The 21,886-nt window shown below is 36.5% G+C and overlaps 1 protein-coding gene across 4 annotated transcripts in view; it reads right to left on the bottom strand.

Moving 5' to 3' along the window:
* LOC121314330 (high affinity cAMP-specific 3',5'-cyclic phosphodiesterase 7A-like) overlaps positions 1–15,863 on the bottom strand; it is a 50,076-nt gene extending 34,213 nt beyond the window's left edge. For all 4 annotated transcript variants that reach the window (XM_041247464.1, XM_041247465.1, XM_041247463.1 and 1 more), the window contains exon 1: positions 15,191–15,863. In XM_041247464.1, coding sequence (XP_041103398.1) covers positions 15,191–15,328 — 138 coding nt within the window. In that variant the 5' untranslated portion in view covers positions 15,329–15,863. The remainder of the gene's footprint in view (positions 1–15,190) is intronic.
* Positions 15,864–21,886: the final 6,023 nt, after the last annotated feature.

Genomic DNA, 21,886 nt, shown 5'->3' on the forward strand with positions numbered 1-21,886 from the left:
AAGCAAGTTTCAGTGAGTTTGTTCTGTTACTTATGATATTAAATACACCACAGTAAACATAGTAACATATATATTAGATATTCCTAAACCATTCCTTTTCATTATCACAGTCTGAAAGTGAAGTTTTAATAAATTGACCTTTTGACACACGTTTGGTCACCATCACAACTCTTGCATGTACCTGGGGTTACCATATTTTGCTGGTGTTAATACAGCACCTCTGGACTTCCAGGGATTTGTGTTCGGTCAGATTGTTATCGTCTCTCTCGCACTTCCGTTTAAAACATGTGATCTGCCTTCTTTTTTTTTTCCTTCACAGACCAAAGTCACAGTGCATTCATGAATATTGACATTATGGAACTGGTGCGACTTAAGCACGCAATCATGTTTGGATACAAACGATTTCTAATACAGGCCTCTCTCTAGTTGCTGAAGCTGAAAGGGCACCATAATGGACACTGACAAGGGCACTGTGAACAGGCTGGCTGTAGGGTGACATCAAGCCAGAAAGGAGAACACAGAGGCAGGCAGTACTGGCTGGTGAAACCGAGACGCTACGGTGCTTAATACGATTATTAAACAAACAAATAAAAGATTAAAACAAAAAAACAGCACACGGCATTTGAGGCCAAAATAAATAGACAAACAAAACAGACAGCGGACGAACAGACAAACACTGTTTGTCAAAGCAACGGTTATATTTACTTTTTGTTTTTAATTCTCTCCTCTCCACACCCGTTCTCCACTCACCGAACACACAGCCCCGGTGAGTAAAATGTGCATATATATATATATATATATATACAGTGCCTTGCAAAAGTATTCAGACCCCTGAGCAATTCTCTCATATTATTGAATTACAAATGGCACATTGAAATTTCGTTCTGTTTGATATTTTATTTTAAAACACTTAAACTCAAAATCAATTATTGTAAGGTGACATTGGTTTTATGTTGGGAAATATTTTTAAGAAAAATAAAAAACTGAAATATCTTGCTTGCATAAGTATTCAACCCCCACACATTAACATTTGGTAGAGCCACCTTTCACTGCAATAACAGCTTTAAGTCTTTTGGGGTAAATATGTACCAGCTTTGCACACAGTGTCGGAGTGATTTTGGCCCATTCTTCTTCGCAGATTTGCTCCAGGTTGTTCAAGTTGGTTGGACGACGCTTGTGGACCGCAATTTTCAAATACTGCCACAGATTCTCAATGGGATTGAGATCAGGACTTTGACTGGGCTACTGGAGCCATTCACCTTTTTGTTCTTGAGCCACTCCAATGTTGCTTTGGCCTTGTGTTTGGGATATTTGTCCTGCTGAAAGGTAAATTTCCTCCCAAGCTTCAGTTTTTTAGAAGACTGAAGCAGATTCTCTTGCAGTATTTTCCTGCATTTTGTTCCATCCATTCTTCCTTCAATTGTAACAAGATGCCCAGTCCCTGCTGATGAGAAGCATCCCCACAGCATGATGCTGCCACCACCATACTTCACTGTAGGGATGGTGTGTCTTGAGGCATGGGCAGTGTTAGGTTTGCGCCAAAAGTTTTGGCCAAAAAGCTCTATCTTGGTCTCATCTGACCACAAAACCTTTTCCTACATCGCAGCTGGGTCACTCTCATGCTTTCTGGCAAACTCCAGACGTGCTTTCAGATGGTACTTTTTGAGTAACGGCTTCTTTCTTGCCACCCTCCCATACAGCCCAGTGTTATGCAGAGCTCTTGATATGGTTTACTGGTGCACCATTACTCCACTCCCAGCAACTGAACTATGTAGCTCCTTCAAAGTGATTATTGGCCTCTCTGTGGCTTCTCTCACAAGTCTCCTTCTTGTTTGAGTGCTGAGTTTTGAGGGACAGCCTTTTCTTAGCAGTGCCTGGGTAGTGTAATGCAGCTTCCACTTCCTGATTATTGATCCAACTGTGCTCACTGGGATATCCAAACACTTGGATATTATTTTGTACCCTTTCCCTAATCTATGCATTTGTATTACTTTATCTCTAACTTCTGTAGAATGCTCTTTGGTCTTCATTTTCCTTCAGATTCACAGCCTTACCAATGATCCTTCAACAGTGGGGTTTTTATCCAGAAAATGTGACAGCAACTTTAATGGTTCACAGGTGGAGGCCAATGGTAAGGTAATTGTGTCCTCGTTAGGGCAATTTCTTTCATCGGTGCAAACTGGGAGCTTCCACAGCACAGGGGTTGAATACTTATGCAAGCAAGATATTTCAGTATTTTATTTTTCTTAAAAATATTTCCCAACATAAAACCAATGTCACCTTACAATAATTGATTCTGAGTTTCAGTGTTTAAAAATAAAATATCAAACAGAACAAAATTTCAATGTACCATTTGTAATTCAGTAATGAGAGAATTGGTCAGGGGTCTGAACACTTTTGCAAGGCACTGTATACACTGTTGTTCCGGGATTCAATTACTAATTAATTATTCACGTGAATCCCAGCACGTGAACTAATTTGTGCAACCCTGTGCTCACATACTAATAAATGCAATCCCTGTGCCTAAATACATATATTTTAAATCACTTGTGTTACACAGACCCATTTATAACACTATGTAACACAATTTTTGTTCCTGGGTAGTAAGTGTTATTTCCTAATTGCTTATGCCTCAAAAGTATAGAAAATGGATATTACTCCCCACAAACTTTGCTTTTGTGACCAGGACAGTGATATTTCAAAATATCACTATTTCCAATGGGAAAACAGGCAAATGTGTGTCTTTTCGTTCACATAAAGTCAGAAAAAAACAACATATGAATCCAAATTAACATGTATTTATACTAAAGTAATACAAAAATGACTACAAAAGATTTAGAAGTGAGTAGTTTTATGAGCGAGTAGATTATTTACAGTAAAACAGTATAATCGTAAATCTCGAAAAACTACTCACTTCTAAATCTTTTGTAGTCATATATACAGATGGGTCAAAGACTTCACCACAACGCTTAAACCTTCTCAGATTTCCTTTTTACTTTAAATATCCAACCTTAGCTTGAGTCATGAAATTAGCATTTTGTCCCTCTACAGCCTAGAAGCCATGTGACATGATATGTCAATTAAAAAAATAAAAATAAATAACCAATAATAATAATAATAATAATAATAATAATAATAATAATAATAATAATAATAATATCATACAATTCTTCCACTTTCACTTCCTTTCTCTCTCCCAATATATCCACAGCTACTGTATTAATGTTACTTTATATCTAATGCTTGAGTGTCTAGAGCTGTCCAGCAAAAAAAACCCACTTGAATGGTGCTGAAACAACTCGCAGTTCAGTCTTATATAAGTAGTCACGGTAGTTTTCCTCCATCCTTGGCAGACATTTATCAGGTTTTCTTTTTTTTTTGTTAGTTATATGTACTTGTGGCGGAGTCTGCCGCCCCCTATGTTTATTAATGTTTTATATTGTATGTAGTGTGTTACTGTTGGTGTTTATGTATAAAATACTGTACATGGGATATAAATATGGGTTACGATCACAAGTGTTTAAAATGTATATTTGTATTTAGGCACGAGGATTGCACAGCACTTCACGTGCAAGTAAAATGTAATAATATGTGAGCACGGGGAATTGCACTTCATGAATTCACGTGCAGTTGTACCGAGACTCCAATTGAATGACTGAATCAAATCTTGGTACAGCTGCATAAAAGCAGCATGTTTTCACTCACTCAGGGTTGTGTGTTCGTGAGTGGAGAACGGGGGAGTGAGAAGGAGATACCTAAATAACAATTGCTATTTTGTGCTGGAAGCTCCAGCACGGTACTTGTTTTCTGTTCGGCCACGTCTGTTTTGTCTGTTTGGCCAACGCGCCTCTTTCTTTGTTTAAATCTTTTATTTTCTATTATTATTATTTAATAAAACACTGAGCACGAGTCCGTATTTCTGGTCTGACGTCACCACTGCAAGCCATCCTGTTCACAGTACTTTAAACGATCTTCAAACTTACTGTTCATCCATCACAAGGAGCAGGGAAGTCATTCAGCAGGCCTCAGGACTGGGAGCAGAGCAAGTGTTTTGTCCAGCCATTCCCATTTACTAGAAGACTTAAGGGAGAAGCTGGAGGCCAAACAGAAACCAGTAACTTGCAACAAAGGAGAGGGGCAGCAGATGCTCAGATTCACTCACAAAATGCTCAGAAACTGCTGTTTACCAGTTATACACAAAGCATTTCTAAACTCACACAGATTAAAATAATACTGTTCAAGCCTGCTTCATAAATTCTAAAGAATCCTTGTTAATTGTACCACTTTGCTGTTAAATTAGGACAGAGGGTTCGTAATGTTGTAATGCAACCCTGTTATTTTGGCAAAGTGGTCAGGCTACAATATCCTGCAGATTCAAGAATTCCAGAAAAGGGTTTTAAAACTGAGTAAACACAAACTCTACCACTATTAATTTGATGCTCCTTATAAAAGCACACTGTTAAGATACTGTAGAAAGTAAAAAAGTGTTGTGTGCTTTCATAGTGCACAAACATGCTCTGCTTCGCTCTCAATATCTTGCGTTGAATAGTTATTCCTCAGACTGCTCCACCTCCCCTTACAGAAATAACATCTGCTGGGGCTTGCAAAACAGGAAGAGACATCAGAAGTTTACATCGTAGAGCTGTGAGAAGCTGTAATCATTTGGATTCACAGATTGTCAACTTTTCAGTAAAAGCAGCATATAGTCATTGATGGTGGGGCAATGGGGTTAAACTTTGAACCCTTACGCCTCAATGTCAATCAAGATCTGCTTGCAATATAAAAGTGTGAGCAAGGTGCAACCGGCCTCATCCTGTGTTAGTGTGGAACATGGAATTACAGAAGGAGTACCCTAACCCTAACGCATATACAGCGACTACTGGACCACAGCAGTAGAATTGTATCTAGGAAGAACAAAAAAAGTGAATTATGTCATATTTATGGGAAGATCACTCAAAAACAGCAACAGATTTGTTTCAGCAGTATGTTGTACAACAGTATACACAAACTGCTGAAATGTCCCTTTCCAGACATCACACCGTACAGCATATGGGTGCAAAGCACTGATAAGGGCATATCTGCCTATCTGCATTATTCCACCCACAACCAAACATGTACAGTAAAAGGCAGTTTTTATTCTTATGTATTTTTTTCACTTTTTATTGGGGGGCATTTTTATGTACGATATCTCCACCTTATCTAATTCATAACAAACAAGTACTATTTTTACATTTATACAGTACATGACAGATCAAAACCACATCTTTAAGAAAAAAAAAAACAAACAGTCAAATATTCTCTCCTGTAAGTGTTGCTGTAAAATGAGACAAAAACGAAATACTGATACTATTTCGCCCCCCGCCCCCCCCCCCCCCACCCAACCCACATCCTTTGAGGAAGACTGTTCTAAGTGGATGTACTACAGTAAAACATTCAATTAACTCTTGAAAACTTGTGCTATTGAATCAACCTTCTACAAACGCAGACAGTTTGTACAATCAAATGCATATGCACACTTTGAAGGTCTGGCCATCTGTGCTGCTGGACAAACGCCAAACCACTGCCAGCTGAGCCAAGGCACATATCCAACGACCGCCTCTGTAATTAGACTCAGAATCCAATATACCACTAATTTAACAGCACTTGTGACTAACACATCAAAGAAACATCTAGGAGCAAGTCAAAGACACAAGCAGCTTCAGGGATTGGAGGACAGAAAAGAATGGACCCACCAGTAAACAGCAAGGGGCTGGGTTGTGTTACTGTTCTAATGTTATGAATGTCATTTGCAGTCTATGCAGTAGCTTAGAGAAAGCAGAAAAATAAAACCTCACACTATTTTGGTATACCAAAAAACTATTTATTGAGAGCCACTCCATGCATGAGATTTTTACAGGTTCATAAGGTTCCATTTCAAATGCAATGCCTATTTCAAAAAAGGGCCTAACGAACAGGAATGAAGACTTTACAGGCTTTCCTTTTGTAATTACCAAGAACAACTTTCTTTCAAGTCCCATGTTTAGTTTTCTAAACTTTGTTTTCACTTTCAAATGGGTAAAGTCTTGCTTATCATCATATGCTCCCAGCGCAGCAGGAATTAGGGTCCCACATGACACCACTATGTGGAAACAATAATTTCTCAAAATTGAGAAATTGAATATAGCTGCGCATCATTTAAAGACAATAAGTGCATACCAAACAAACTGAAAAAAGTAATGCGACTCCCAATATTCGGTCACAGGTCAATGTGAAGGTGTCATCAGATTTTATTTCCATGACACATTCTTGTTTCCATTTTTTTGGGGCTTAGTTCCTCAAGCTATAAATTGATAGTTATCTGAATACAGACAGTCTGGCTCCAGTTGCTTCTGTTACAAGTATACAATAAATGAAACAAGAAAACGGAATAAACAATCACTTGTTTGATGACAACTATAGAGAAAAGCTTGAAACATAACATTTAATTTGCCTTACACACCCTACTGGTTAAAGTATTACATTTATATTAACATATAGTAAATTTAGGACACGTAAAAGTTTGGGTTCTGCTTGACCTGAAAGAATAAACACACTAATTCCAGTACTGCGGCGAAAAAACATAAACATTCCACCAAGTTTTGAGAGATCGGAGTTGCCAGAATTAGTTTGTAATGACAAAGTACTGAAAGTTATTTCAAGTGATCGGGATGATAGGAAACAGCACAGCAAGGTCCAATACATCTTACAGGTATTGTTATAACGTATATGGATCTGTACAGAAACAAGACCCTGCTGTGTTTCCAGTGCCAATGAACAAATAAAGGCTACTGTATTTAATCAACTGTTTTAAAAACAAATTAACAAGCTGAAATTTGCCAGCAACTGTAAAAATGCAGACTAAATGTCACCTGCTTCCTTTCATGTCCCCAGTTGGGAAGGGAAGAATGTTTTGCTGCTAGTCTGGGATGGCTAGACAGATTTCAAAAGCGCCATGTAATACAACAGCTTACAATAACAGGGGAAAAGCTGATACAAGGGTTATTGTGGACCTTCGCAAAAAGCCAAGATATTCCTGCCGAGCACAGCTTGTCACCAGAGGAAGTTTACTGACGTAATGAGACCAGTTTGTACTGGAAGATGTACCATACTTTGTTATGTTTAACTTGCAATTATAAAAGAGACCCTTGTCTTAACACAAGTGTTTTTTTTTTTTTTTTTTATCATTCTTGGCTACTGTACAGTAATATTACATTTAAACTAGGGCTGTCACTCAAAACATTTTGATCGGTTTATTTATGGGCATTAATTGATTAAATCGGTACATTTTAAAAAAAAAGCAAAACTATCATTTTGTTCAGGTCAGAAATGTTTAAGATACTTATACATGGTTCTCTTTCACCCTTACTGTAACTAACTTGAATAAGATTCAATTGCCATTAAGCACTCTGTGATGGTGGTCCACTATGAAAGGCGCTATATAATGCACTTCGTATAATCTACAGTTACATTAATGCTGCAAGTGGTTAATGGTTTTACTGTACAACACTTTTTTTGCCAAATAAATGGAGGCAAACCTTGCACTGGTGTAAGCAGAACACAAATCAGACCCATAAATTGTCCAAGTGTAAACTATGCTGTTTAGTTTACTGTGCAGTTACTGTAGAAGCTTAGAAATATTTGTAAACTAAAGATACGATAGTCTGATCATCAGACAAGATCAGATAAAAAGTTGAGCAACACTTTTGTGGCACACAAATAATTAAGGGAAAGGACAACAATACAATTAAGCTATATTTATTCTTTGCTTTGACTTACACTATATAGTAGGTGGGCTTTTACCATTTCATTCTGTGTTCTGTCAGAAACTCATGTATTTCTTGAATGCAGCTAGGGTGATTGAACAGTAGCAGGAGGGTTGTCGTACACAGTAGATTAAAAACTGTGTAGAATAATCACCATCTACCACAGTTCAAGCAGCAATGGTTTACTGGATGGCAGAGTGCTGATGTGCACTGCTGCACTCAATGCCCATTGTGTACTGCGCGTTCTACTTCCATTAGCTGAAATCCCAACAGAGGCAGTATCTGTAACAGAAGACAGTGGCGAGAAAGCTGTAACTGATTTCAGTAGGAGCTTTACCCAGTGTGTACGAATCCTGAATGAGGTCTGCAGGCAGCAGGTTTTTTTTTTTTTATTTATTTTTTTATTCTTTGCTGTGTGGATCATACACTGTATGAGTTAACTGGCTGTATAGTATTTGAATAACAAACAGGTACTGTAGCTACTTATAATAGGATGCTCACCCCAGTGGGTGTTTAGATATGTATGACCTGTAATTAAATACATTCAAATAAAAAAACATCATCAGACAACAGTAAGTAGCCCCAATTCTTAAAAAAAAAAAAAAAAAAAAACACCACACACAATACTTACTGGTACCGTAAAATACGTTTTATAGGTCGCACTGAGGTAAAAGTCGCTCCCCCTCTTGAGACTTCAATTTTAGGAAAACACCTAAAAAAATACTTTTTTTTTTTTTTTACACAATTATTTTTTTTTTCCCTGAGTGCTCAACACCGATAAATAAAGACACACAGCTTTAGTTTAGAAATAACCCTTGTTTGCAACACTTTATTCCATTAATAATTTTACAGTGTCGTTTTTTGTTTTTAGTTAAAACTGCTGGAAACTATTCGTTTACAGTATAATCGTAAATCTCAAAAAACTACTCACTTCTAAATCTTTTGTAGTCATTTTTGTATTACTTTAGTATAAATACATGTTAATTTGGATTCATGTTGTTTTTTTCTGACTTTATGTGAACGAAAAGACACACATTTGCCCGTTTTCCCATTGGAAATAGTGATATTTTTAAATATCACTGTCCTGGTCACAAAAACAAAGTCTGTGGGGAATAATAGCCATTTTCTATACTTTTGAGGCATAAGCAATTAGGAAATAACACTTACTACCCAGGAACAAAAATTGTGTTACACAGTGTAATTCTCAGGAGCTTCCATTGAAATTATCATGTTTTAGATGATCCTGACGTAAACGAGAGGGTTTGCTGGTCTGCACTCTGTCCTGCTGGTACACAAGATACATGTATCGTAATTGCAATTGCTGCAAGTTTTGCAAAAGCAGGAAAGATGTCAGAATAGTTCTCAATAAAAACCCTGCAGGCCTCATCCATGTTTTACTTGTCAACAGGCACGATACTCCGATACAGATTACTGAGTCGCTCTACCAGGGACGTGCGCAGTGCTACATGGGATACTAAGATCTTCGCTGCTTTTTTTTTTTAAATGTATTTTTTATTTATTTATTTAAAAAAAATATGATGCAGGTTGCAGTGGAACCATTTTTTACATGTTGCATAAGAACTACTTTGTAATATAAACATGACCTGAATGATGTAGATCCTGAACAAATAAATTGGGTTGTTGACAGTTATTTGTGCGAGACATAACCATGGCTGTAGTAATCTATTGTGGTACTGGTACAGTAGTTTAATATTAGACAGGCCGCCGTATTAGTCGATCCACCCTTTTAAGGGCCCTGCAAAAATGGCTAGAAAATCGACATTCAATGGTTTTTACAGTAAAAATACTTAAACTATGCATGAAACCTAAGACTGCAAACAGACAAACATATTCGCATCACAGAAATGCCTCCTCTTTAACTCTCTAGTGTAAACTCTAAAAATGAAGTCTACAAGCCGAGTACAAACCTTCAGGGAATCTTTCAGTACAGGCCAGAGGAGCCTCATTTATCAAGCACCAGACCTTTCACCATACATATCACTGAACAATGAGCAGCTTCTGTATTCAGATGGATCACACTGCAATGACGTCAGTAAGGGATTATGAATTTGCAAAATTTCGCTTCACACCCCCCTCTGGGTCATTCAGCTGTCATCGGCAGAATGAAGTTCAGAGTAATTCTACTGTATGCAGTGAAACTGGGACGGGAGGGAAGGTAAGGGGAAGGGGGGGGGGTTTGCATGGAAATGTCAAATCCTCTGTTTTGCATGCGCAAAGTTACAGAAAGATAGATTTTTTTGTTTCCAGAGACATCTGAAAAAAATTTTTAAAAAAATAGCTGGAACAGAAGTCACACTCGTCAATGACGCATTTCTCTCAGCCTTTTTCAAATGTTGGATTTAAAACCTACAAGTTATAGCCTGTTGTGGAAGGTGAAGTGAGTTTGGGGCATTGAACACTGCATAGTATGCTCTCCAGAGGTATCCAGCATTTGAGATCCTTCTCTAGCCAGTAGATACTGCTGTAATTTCCCCACTGGGTGCATAAGTTTGACATAAAACCTCAATTCTTTAGAGAGGTTTTCAATCACTCCAATCCAATATGTATCTGCATATATACAGGAATCAAAAGACCCGCTCTTGTAAGAAGCAGTGCTTCATATTCGAGGTGAAATGACCGAGGAAGTGCAACACTATCTGAAAGCACGGCTACAAACAGAGACTTCTTTAACCAAGCTTAGTACCAGATATCATGCTTTTAAAATAACATGCATTTCTCTCAAAAGTGCACATTTGAGCCCTACAGTATATAATGAAGAGAGCTGGAGTTATTCTGTTAGCTACTGTACAATCACTTAAATGGTCAATCCTGACAAATTTTGTTCGGGGTTTTTAGCATTGACAACGATCGCTTATTTTACATCATCTATGCACTCTTCCCCAATCCAAACTCCTCCACCAACAGCCCCAAAGAAATCCTTACTTCAGAAATGTTTCTTAAATGTCTTTAATATAACTGTTGTATTTGTCATGACATTTCCAATAAAAAGACATCTAACACAAGTCTCTAGCTCAAATAGTTTGTATAATATCGAATAAAGGTTGAGGGGGTAAAATTGACCAGATTTTGACCTCTTGACCCAATCAGACTGAAAAAAGTTAAGGTTTGGTGTTTTTTGCCTAAAACAATCCTGAGCACCGAGTTTGGTAGGGTGTTAAACCCAAAATTTTTTGGATGATCTGTCATGGAATGACCCAAGTTCTAAGTATTTATTTGTCGGTGCTGTCAAACTCTGTACCCCAGTAAGTGTACACTTGTCTTTCGGAGAATTACAATAACCGCATATGCTAAACCATCATTGTGATTCAAATGACAAAGTTTTAATTAGCCTATCAGTGTGTCTATACTGCTTTTCTGTGACCTGTACTGTGTAGTAGGGGGTGGGGCAAAGTCAGTGCTGCATTGTTTTGATTTAGGTTGCTAAAAATCAAAAAAGCAAAGTATATTTTGGTAATTAATCATGAAAAGATATTTCCCAAAGAAACTGTACATGCAGATTGAGGTATATGAGGTTTTGTATATCTTAATATGTCTTTGGAGAAAATACGATTGATTGCTATTTAGCTTCAGAATTACACATTAAAACAAAAGGCTACTATACAGGCTGCTGAGTAGAATGTAAACTAAACATCTTTCAGAAACCAAACTGGAAAGTCAGCACAGAGAAAAAGTATTCCTGTCTGCAAGTTAAATCAGTACTACAACGATCTAGCACAGCCACCTCGCTTCAATCTGCTGCTTACTTTTTCGCAGTTGGAATTTTAGACCCGAATAGCCACGCTTTCTTTGTTTTGATTCAGTACTAATAAAATAAATTATTGGATGGGACAAATAGCATGACAACAAACATGCTGCATACATTGCCTTTATTAAATATGCCAGATGCCCTTGGGTAAACAAGTTTTGGGGCTGTTTCTAATCTATTTCCACATCTGTATAACTTGGCAAAGCTATGCCTTACACTTCCAACCAGTTCAGTGGATGCAGAACATGCAGTCTCAATATTTGCAAGTCAACTGCAGGGGGGGTGCTGCATGCTTCCCTTTAACAAATGACAGCACTCAGTTTTAGTAAGGAAGCAAGCACCACTATTTTTAGGCTTTATAGTGTTCTGAAATACTCTCTACTTAGGTTTATTCAATATTTAAACAGGTCTGTGAAATGTCCACGAAATCCTAATTTTATTCCGCAACCTACCCGTGAAAAATACGTAAATTTACAGTGATTTAAGTAGACCCCTACTTATGATTTTCCCAAACTGTAAAATGAAAAAGAGTTGGCAGTTTCAGCACTATGCCAGCTGGCATTTTTTGGGAACTCATGGCATACATTGCTGCAGGTAGACGGTTCATATTAATATCCCTTAATAATTTTAACATCGTAACAAAAATAAAAGACCTAGCTAATTGATTGTGACAGCTCTGGGTATGGTTTGTTGATGAAAGGTGCTGATGTTATTAGTGCGGCAGTACTTAGTACTTAATCTAAAAATGTTCTGCTTTATAAGAGAACTTAATATCTGGGTTGTTTTTAAACATTAAGAAAACAGTGATTGTTTATTTTTGGATAAGGATTCCAATGTCTAGTCACATGTTCTTCAAAGTCATTCCATAGGATCTTTGAGCAGACCCTTAATGAGTGTGGTTTGGAGAACAAGCCAATATCAGATCATAAATAGGCATTAGTAGTTTTACAATAGTCATGTAGCTGCCTGACCATCTTTCTGATTTTTAGAAATTGAACACCCCAGCAGATAGACCTAATTTTATTTTAACAGCACACAACATTATCAAGCCTGTAGAACACCAATCACATTGACAGTAAACATTTAAATTAAAACAAACAAAATAGGTTCCAGCAGGTAGGACAGGCAGCCAAACTGGTGATCACCTTCCTTGGGATGAGCTGCTGGGATGATCTGAAAACAAAGCTCTGGTGATATTTAAAAAAAGACAGTGTTTTTACAAAAGGTATTCAGACACTCTGCCTCAGCATCTCCATGAAACAGCTGATGCAATATATACAATATTTAAAAAGATGACTTGGCTAAGACAGAAAACAAATTGCTGGGTTCTCTGCATTGGATAAAAAGTAAGCTATATTTTATTTGTAACCCACTCCACTTAAACATAAAATACAACTGGGTGAATATGAATAAGGCATTTCAATAAATCAATTTATTGATTGACATGCACCCCCTCTCAGTGGTAGAATTCTGTATTCCCTGAATGTTCTGACAACCACCAGTCTCATAGTCTGCCATGTCATAAACCTTCCACAGCGATTTATTTATTTAATTACACTGGCATCCAGTATTTTATTTTTTTTAATTTTTTTTTGGTGGGGGGGGGGGGGGGGGGTCTTGCTCATTTTTCTGAGCTACTGTTTCTGTACTACAATCCACCCTCAGCACTCCTAGGATGCAGGCTTTCTGAAGCTTGCTTACTGTTATTTTGCCCTGACTACAGGATGCCTTGAAGTCATAATAAAACAAATACAAGTAATGTTATGAAAACAGTAAAGGAGGCATCACACCATAGCTGTACCAGCAAAGTACAAAGTACTTTCTATCTACAAAGCCATTCAACCCTGCCCATTTTCCGGAACAAGAAATTCACCTCAAAATTGCTGCATTTTAGCAGCGTGTTCAAATTTTTTTAAGTATAGGAATATCTGCATTGTCAGATCCTGAGCTAAGCTACCCTTGCTCCTATGAGCCAGTAAAACCAAACATCTTTTGTTTTCAACAAATAAAATGCACCTTAAATAAGCAAACACAAATTGAACAAGGTTTACAAAAAAGGAAAAGCAAAGCCTACTGTTCTGTAATGATGATTGCCAAGACTGGCATCGCAATGAATGCCATTCCAGCTGCTGGCAATCTCCACTGGAGAAGCAAAGTCGTTTTCATTCCTTGAAAACTGATACATTTTGGGGGAACTACTGTACATGGGAGACAGATTGTTCATTAAAATGTAGGACAAAAGAGAGAAAGATGATCTTTTTTAGAAACAAAATATCTAGTAGACACAGCAGACACCACCTTTTCTTTCACCTTGAGTATCTGTACTGTCAAGCTACCTGTGATAAATGTAATGCAAATGGACACCATGTTCACCCAACATCCTTTCAGGCTAAGTCATTATGTACTTCATTCTCTGAACCACAACCATTAAATAGATTTAACCTGAAATGCAAAAAAGAACCCTGCTTATGAAATAGCACGCCTGAAAATTATTTGCACTTTAGGGGTCAAATCAATAAAGCATTTCTGCCTTTTAACCGAGAAGTAGCATATGCACGCAATTAAACTTGCTGTACATTGTTTTAACTGAGTTACAGTCCTTTCAGATTACAGGGTTCTGGCAAATCTCTCACTGTCCCAGAATGGATTTACAGTTAATTTAAAAAAAAAAAGTAAAAAAAAAAGACAAGGGCAGGTGGCATTATGGAGGCCCATAACATTGTGTGTGCCAGTACCTACGCGTACACAATGGAAATGCTGTACTTCAGTTTAACCCGAATTTTCATTGAAAGCCATATAATAGAGCACCCAGTGTAATTTGTTACGTTAACAATACAGCGTTATACAGTACATGGACTTTATAAATTCCCCTTCAAATGTACTTTTAAAGAACAAATTCGATATTGTAAAAAAGCAAAGCAGACTTTTTCACATAAAAGGTTAAAGATTCATTGCACAAATCAGCTTTAATTGATTAACACGTTCACGTGTATCAACTACTGACACCTGCTTCAGTAAAATTCAATATTATATGAACAAAGTAAACACTAGCCAACATTTAAAAAACAACTAACCACAATATTGAACTCTCCATCTGTTTAAAATGCATTGCTGAAACAGCTATTCTCGTCCTGGTATTTTCGTCAAGCGATACAATTCCATTACATACATGACAAACTGATGCTCGGATTAATCGATTATTATTTATTTATTTTTATTCTAAATCCTTTAGAATAAAGTACAGTTGATGCATCCTAATCCCCAACATTCTGTAATTTTGCAATGCCAAAACGCATCAGAACAATGTACTTAATCGGACACACTACTGTATGACTTTCTAACAAAGTGAGCAACCAGGCAGGGAAATCGGCATCAGCTGTTCGATTGACAGGAAGGTGCATCCTTTTATTCCCCTTTACCCTGCATGGTGTACAATTTATGAAAGTAAACAACACAAATAAAGGGGTTATAAGTGGTTGACCAAAAACAAACCTACATAAGTATCCGGTTCAATACCTTGAGCGATATCTTCAATTGTACCTTGTTTAAAAAGCAATCGACAATATATATATATATAAAGATAGATAAAGCGATATAAAGGGCTTTTTAAATTTTATTTATTTGTTTATTTATTTATTTTTACCTGCGACAGCTGTCTGGGATCTGGACAACCAAACAGAGATGAGCTGGAACTGAAGCTGATGGCTCCCCTCCGGGTGAGAACATGTTTGGGAACCGGCCTGTCCAGAGGCAAAACCGGTAGCTGATAACATACTTCCATTGAATTAAATTCAAAGCTTAATCCAAATCAAAATCCGATTGGAAAAATAAGTCTTTAAATTATTATTAATAACAACAATAAGTAATAATCTTCCAGATAAAAACAGAAATAACGAGAGAATGGCACAAAAAAAAAAAAAAAAAAAAAAAAAAAATCAGATTACGCCTTGAGAAACAGGCAGTCCTTTTTTAAACAGCCAGTTTTCTGTTAAAGACACAAAGTACTTATTTTTGTTCTGCAAGACTTCAAACATGCGCAAACGGCGGTTATTAATAAAATATCTCTTCTTCGTTTCTCCTTGCGAGTCTTAGTTTGTCCCATTTTATTCGGGGTTATTGTCATTTGGTTCATTTACTTCTTTCCCCACTTGCCCCCTTTTTAACCCTGATTCAGGCCTAAGGAAGAGGCCTCTGTTTTGTATCTGTTTAAAAGTTGCTTCCTTATTTTTTTTTTGTTAACCCAAAAAACAGTCTTCTGTCAAACGTGCTTCATCTTGACGGTTCCTCGGTACGAAACAAAAACAAAACAAAGGCACAGTGAGTGTCACAGTGAATATTATTATATATATATATATATATATATATATATATATATATATATTATTATATAGAATACACACACACACACACTGAACTTTTAAGAGCTTGGCTTTAAAATGATTCGATGTTTTTCATTCTGTACTATGAAGTATCAACACATCATTTTATATTTCAGTCCCCTTTTTTTTTTTTTCTTCATTACATTACAGGCATCGATTACACTGTAATATATTATTAGTATGGCTTAATGCAGCACTAGAAAAAAAAAATTAAACAGAAATTTAAGCCGCTAAAAAAAAAAACACACGTAGCTCCTCTAGCAAACACTACACATGTATTATTGGCACCAAAAAATGGGTACACGACACGTTGCTTTCCTGTTACTACCTCTTCCTAAACATTGCTCTTTCTCTTCTTGAAAGCTGACACCCACCTGCCAGAGATGGAGCTGTTCGAGCAGCTATAAAGCGCTCTTATCAACTTAGCCCAATTGGTGCGTCCTTTTAAGTATTACGTTTGCCCTGATTGGGTGATCTGGCAGCGTAAATTTGTCACAAGGACTCTGATTGGGTAAATGCAGGGGCGATTCCAAGACTGAGCTGTGGAGTTTCCAGGAGTGCATGGATTCCAAGTAGGGTATTCCACCACAGCGGGGTTTGCCTTTCTGTTGATCTGCATCATTTCTGGTGATTACCTTGCCTGCATGAGTCATGCTGTACTTGAATAGTGATTTTCTGTTACACTGTTCACAGTGCTGAGCTAAGGTTATAGTTCAGTGTCACAATAAAACTTAGAGTGAATGTTTCTATGAAAAACATAATAGGCAGAAAGAAATCCTCCTCTCATGAATGTGTTAAAAAAAAAAAAAGACAACTAATCATATTGTGAACAATTCTTTAAATGTTCAACATCATTACCAAGAAAATGGAGCAAACATACCCATTACAAATAATGTAATATCTACTGGAGCTATTACATTATTTGAGTGTACCACTGCGCTTAGTTAAGGGTAGAATAATCCTTTTTGGGTTGGATTTATGTTAGTTTCGTTTCTACTTGCAAGAAAATACAGAAAGAGGGTGGGAAGACAGGTTGATTAATGAATGGAGCTGTATAAGAACTCTGGCAGTGCCCAGTGTTCAACAGCAGGGCTGTCTGTGGCAACTGCACTGAGCAGATGATATATCAGGTTTATGTCTCACACAATGGATGGCCCCTCTAACCTAACAGCAGCACAGTGTCCTGTTAATTAACCCATACATCAGGGTTCCATTCCTAAGCAGGATTTAACTATGACTTTATTGCCCAGGGGTGACTGAACCACTACAATTCATAAAAATGCCTTTTTGACCCTGAGATCTGTAGTTGAGATTCCTTGAGTAATGCACATATGCAAATATTTCACTTTATTCTTGCTCTTATGCCTTTAGAGAAACAAACTGCACCAGTATGGTAAACTGTACTCTAACATGAGAGACTGTTTTCATCTTTGACTTTCTTTAATATGGAAGTCATAATTAGCTTAACCTTTACACCAATGTGCCTCTCTGTTTGTTTTTATTTTTATTAGCACTGCACGCCCCCCCCCCCCCCACCCCCCCCATACACATTGACATTTACAGGGTTGATTCAAGATTGTAAAAGATTATATCTATGTTATTAAAAAGTAGACTGACTGGTTAAGACTACGTTGTCTACTGAATTTGCAATGCTCTTACATCTTATTAGCACTATCAATAGTACCAATGGTTCTCCTTTTCATCTGTTGAGGATGTTTTGGCTCTTTGTTTGTATTTTATACTTTTATATTTCAAAGAACACCACAGATGAAAAGTTACTCCTGCATCCTGGTACCCAATCACTTCAGGTGTCACGATCAGGCTGGCAGCAAAGGTACCCGGGTGCCGTAGTATATCCTGAATTAAAAACAAAAGATTATCTGCACAATTAAACAGGGACCTGTAATAAATAAATAATAAGAAATATATTTTAAATATAATGGACTAGGCTGAGAGCCCAAAAAAGGTATAAAACAGTTCAAAATATTATGCACCTTACCCCTATTAACAAAAGGACTCCAAAAGCCAAAACATGCCTCACAAACCAGAAACAGATAAGATATTGATATTCCATAGTTTTGTTTGAACTTGTATCGATTCTAAAGTACATGTACATTTTATATATATATATATATATATATATATATATATATATATATATATATATATATATATATATATATAGGTATAAAGTATGATCCTGGCATGCAGTTTCCATGAAATATATGCATGTCTGGGTGATGATTAGACCTGAAGCGAAGCCAAGGACATTTAATCACTCAAGCATGAGAACTACACAGTCCATCAGTGTTTAACCCTGCTCATAAAATAGCTATTTAAAAGTTAATTGTAGAAAAATAACTTTTGTTGCATTACATCTAGTGTGTTATATTGTCCCAAAGGACATAACCTTTCATTTGGATTCAATAATTCATTTTAAGTTTCACTTGTTAAAAATAAACCGCACATTTCCATTTATTGCAAAGTTCTGCATTGAAGGTCAGAAGTAGCAGGCAGAGCACAAGGATTGTGATGTTTTTTCATGAAGCGGGCATGTTGGAAGGACACATGTCATTACTGTTAAGTAGGCCTACTGGACCAAGCATTTAAAAATAGATAATACAATATACAAACACAATACAATATATTTAATTATTATTATTATTATTATTATTATTATTATTATTATTATTATTAATAATAATAATAATAATAATAATAATAATAATAATAATAATAATAATAATAATAACAACAATAACAATAATAATAATAATAACCCTGGGTGGTGATTTACAGGCAACGCTGGGAGGTGCGTTACAGGCAACCCCGGGTGGTGTGTTACAGGCAACCCCGGGTGGTGCGTTACAGGCAACCCTGGGTGTTGCAGTGCAGGACAGGGCAGGAGCGGTCCCTCTGGAGGCAATGGCAGGAGCTGACCCCCGGGAGGCGACGGCAACTCTGGAGCCTCTGGCTAAGGAGGAGGCGGCAATGGTAGCAGTGGTTGAGCCTCTGGCTTCACCACATTCCCCTCAGCAGCACATGCAGCAGCTACAGAGGTCGGCATGGCTGGTTCCCCCACTTGCCAACATGTTCAGATCTGTGTTTAATCATTTGTCAATGATTAAACTCTGAGTCAATCATATCAGCTAAATAGGTTAATTAAATCTGTTTAAAGACAATAGTATTTATAATAATGTATTTTTGTCTTACTATTCAATAGTTAGCAGTCTAGTTTTCAAAACTTTTGTTTCCAAAAGACAAACATTAACACATTAATAATAATAATAGACATTATTATTATTATTATTATTATTATTATTATTATTATTATTATTATTATTATGTAAGGAATGTAGGTTTTTTTAATCCCCTTTTATCCAAGTAAACAGTTTGACACAAAGACAACAGGAGAGTCATATCTAAATGCTTTCCCAGTCCAAAGTTCTGTCTGCAGCGTGAGCAGGCAGAAAGGTCTGCACAACTACGCCACACAACTCAGGAAGTATAGATGCATGCTATCCCTGCTGCAATTAAGTCAAATATTGGATTATTAAACACATTTAGGTTTGCAATGAAAAGAAAACTGGAAGTTATGGAAGGTCAATGTAACAGATTGGCTGCCCTGTGTGTATAAATATATATATATATATATATATATATATATATATATATATATATATATATAATGCATATATATATGGTCCTTTCTAAAACCAATTCAGTTTTTTGGAGTCTTTTCAGAAGCTGCCCCCCCCCCCCCCCCCCAAAAAACCAATTCAGTTTTTTGAAAAGTCTTCGACGGGGGGTGGGGGGGATGGGGGTTTGTTACAAGCATCATAAATTCCAAACCAGAAAATTATAGCAAAGTTCAGCTACATGGCCTACCATGTTTTTTTTTTATTTTTTGGACAAAAATCTAAATTGAATCAAAGCAAATATTATAAATACATTCATGCAGTACATTTTTATTTTAATTCGTTGTTGGTACTATGGTTATCTTACATACTGTGGGAGTCAGTGTTAGATGAGGCTTCCAAAGACTGCAAGACCAGACCTGCAGCTGTTTGGCATAGTTCCCTTTTAGAGATGGAAGGAGGGTGTGGTTATTTTATAGGTTAGTCTGAGGTTAAACTGAAGTGCATTTGCACAAGTTATTGGTTTGGTGTGAAATCAAATCGCCCTGAAAGCATAACAAAACTTTATCAGTATTTAAAATCATTTAAGCTTCTTTAATCATCACATGGACAAAAACAAAGATTGTGCTTGTTTCCAGAACCTTGGGAAATCTCAGTCCTCACCTGGGTTATTGACTCTAACTAGCAGGGTCATTTGTCTGCTGAGCCAAAAGTAAATGTTTATAGTGCTGCAAATTACGTAGTCTAGGTAGTCTAGTAAATTCTCTGGCTGTGATCCAACAAAAACAAAAACAAGCAAGGGATTCTCTAAAAAGCTAAAACAAAGGGTTTGCTCTTTATTACTTGTCTGAAAGGCAAGCCCACCAATCTGGTGTGATTGTAATACAAACAATAATTAAAGCAGATTCTCTGTGTTTGCCTGCATGACTTTGTTTTAAAAGCATACCTAATTTAAAAATAAAAAAAAGTTATGTGTTCAAGTCAAACAGTGGATTAGTTGCGTTTGGATGAAACAGAAAACTGGAGGTTATAGAGAGTCAGTGTATCAGGTGTGGAAAACATTGGTGCTGTTTAAAGAATTAAAAAGGGCACATACTGTTAACGATTTTCATCAGTTTTACATGTTCATACTAGAAATGTTTTAGCCATAATAAAATCAAAACACAAGAAACAATTTTGAAGTTGATAGCTTTTATTGAACCAATTTCTAAGATTAAAACATACAAGCTTTCAAGACCCTCCCAGGTCCCTTCATCAGGTAAAAGTAGATCTGAGAAGAAATAAGGCAGATGGTTATATTTCTGAAAGGAATTAGAACTTTACAAAATGGAGCACAGCTGGAGAAATAGAGTTTTGATGCAAAGGGGCAGCATTCTGTAATTGCAGTGCAAAAGACTGTTCACATGGTAACAGAGCACAGAAGGAAAGGAAAAAAAGTGAAGGTTAAAATCAAACAAAACAGATCGAGCTGTACACATAACAGAAGGAAATAAATAGAAAACAATTACAATATATAGATATAAATAAATAATAATAATGAAAAAACAAGTAAGAGTCGGGTCAAAAGTTAATGCCCTTTTTATGTGGTTGTTTTGTGCCCATAAGGTTTGCAATTTTATGTGCTAAATTGCTCTTTAAATTGTCCCTCAGGTTAACCTGAGGCCCTTCGAAAACAAAGAGAGGTTAAGTAAGTTAGTATTAATTTTCTGAAATACCAGTTATAGAAGGATTTAAGTGCTTAGACTTGGGGAAATCTAGAGCTTTAGCTTTCATAGAGCTAGTAATAATACTTTCAGTACTCATTACATTTCAATATAAAAAAAGAAAACGCAACCTTATAACTTATTAAAAATATGAAAAACATTGTAATGATTTAAAGAATAAGTAGCAGTGTTCCGAAAAATACAGCTTTATACATCATCACATGTTGCTACAGCTGTTTAAATAACATACCTGTTCTTTTCATTGTTAAGATCATGACAACTTTTTACACTTAGAAGTTTAAAGTCTGTTTCAAAGCTCTTTCCAAAATGGCATCTCTAGTGCACCGGGGTTTGAGATCTGTCCTCTAAATCACTGTAAAGAAGAGCGATTTATTATTATTATTATTATTATTATTATTATTATTATTATTATTATTTTATTATTATTATTATTGTTTAATTTTGTTTTAATAAAAATAATCTAAAAAAAAACAGAACGAGTGCTCTGGCTTTTCTGTTCTGTACCACGTCATGGATCGTTTGACGATGTGGACAATAATCCTAACACTGTCAGTGCACTGGAGCGGAGATTTTGAAAAGAGTTTTGAAACAGGTTCTA

The sequence above is a fragment of the Polyodon spathula genome, chromosome 4 (assembly GCF_017654505.1).
Source record: "Polyodon spathula isolate WHYD16114869_AA chromosome 4, ASM1765450v1, whole genome shotgun sequence".
Classification (NCBI taxonomy): domain Eukaryota; kingdom Metazoa; phylum Chordata; class Actinopteri; order Acipenseriformes; family Polyodontidae; genus Polyodon; species Polyodon spathula.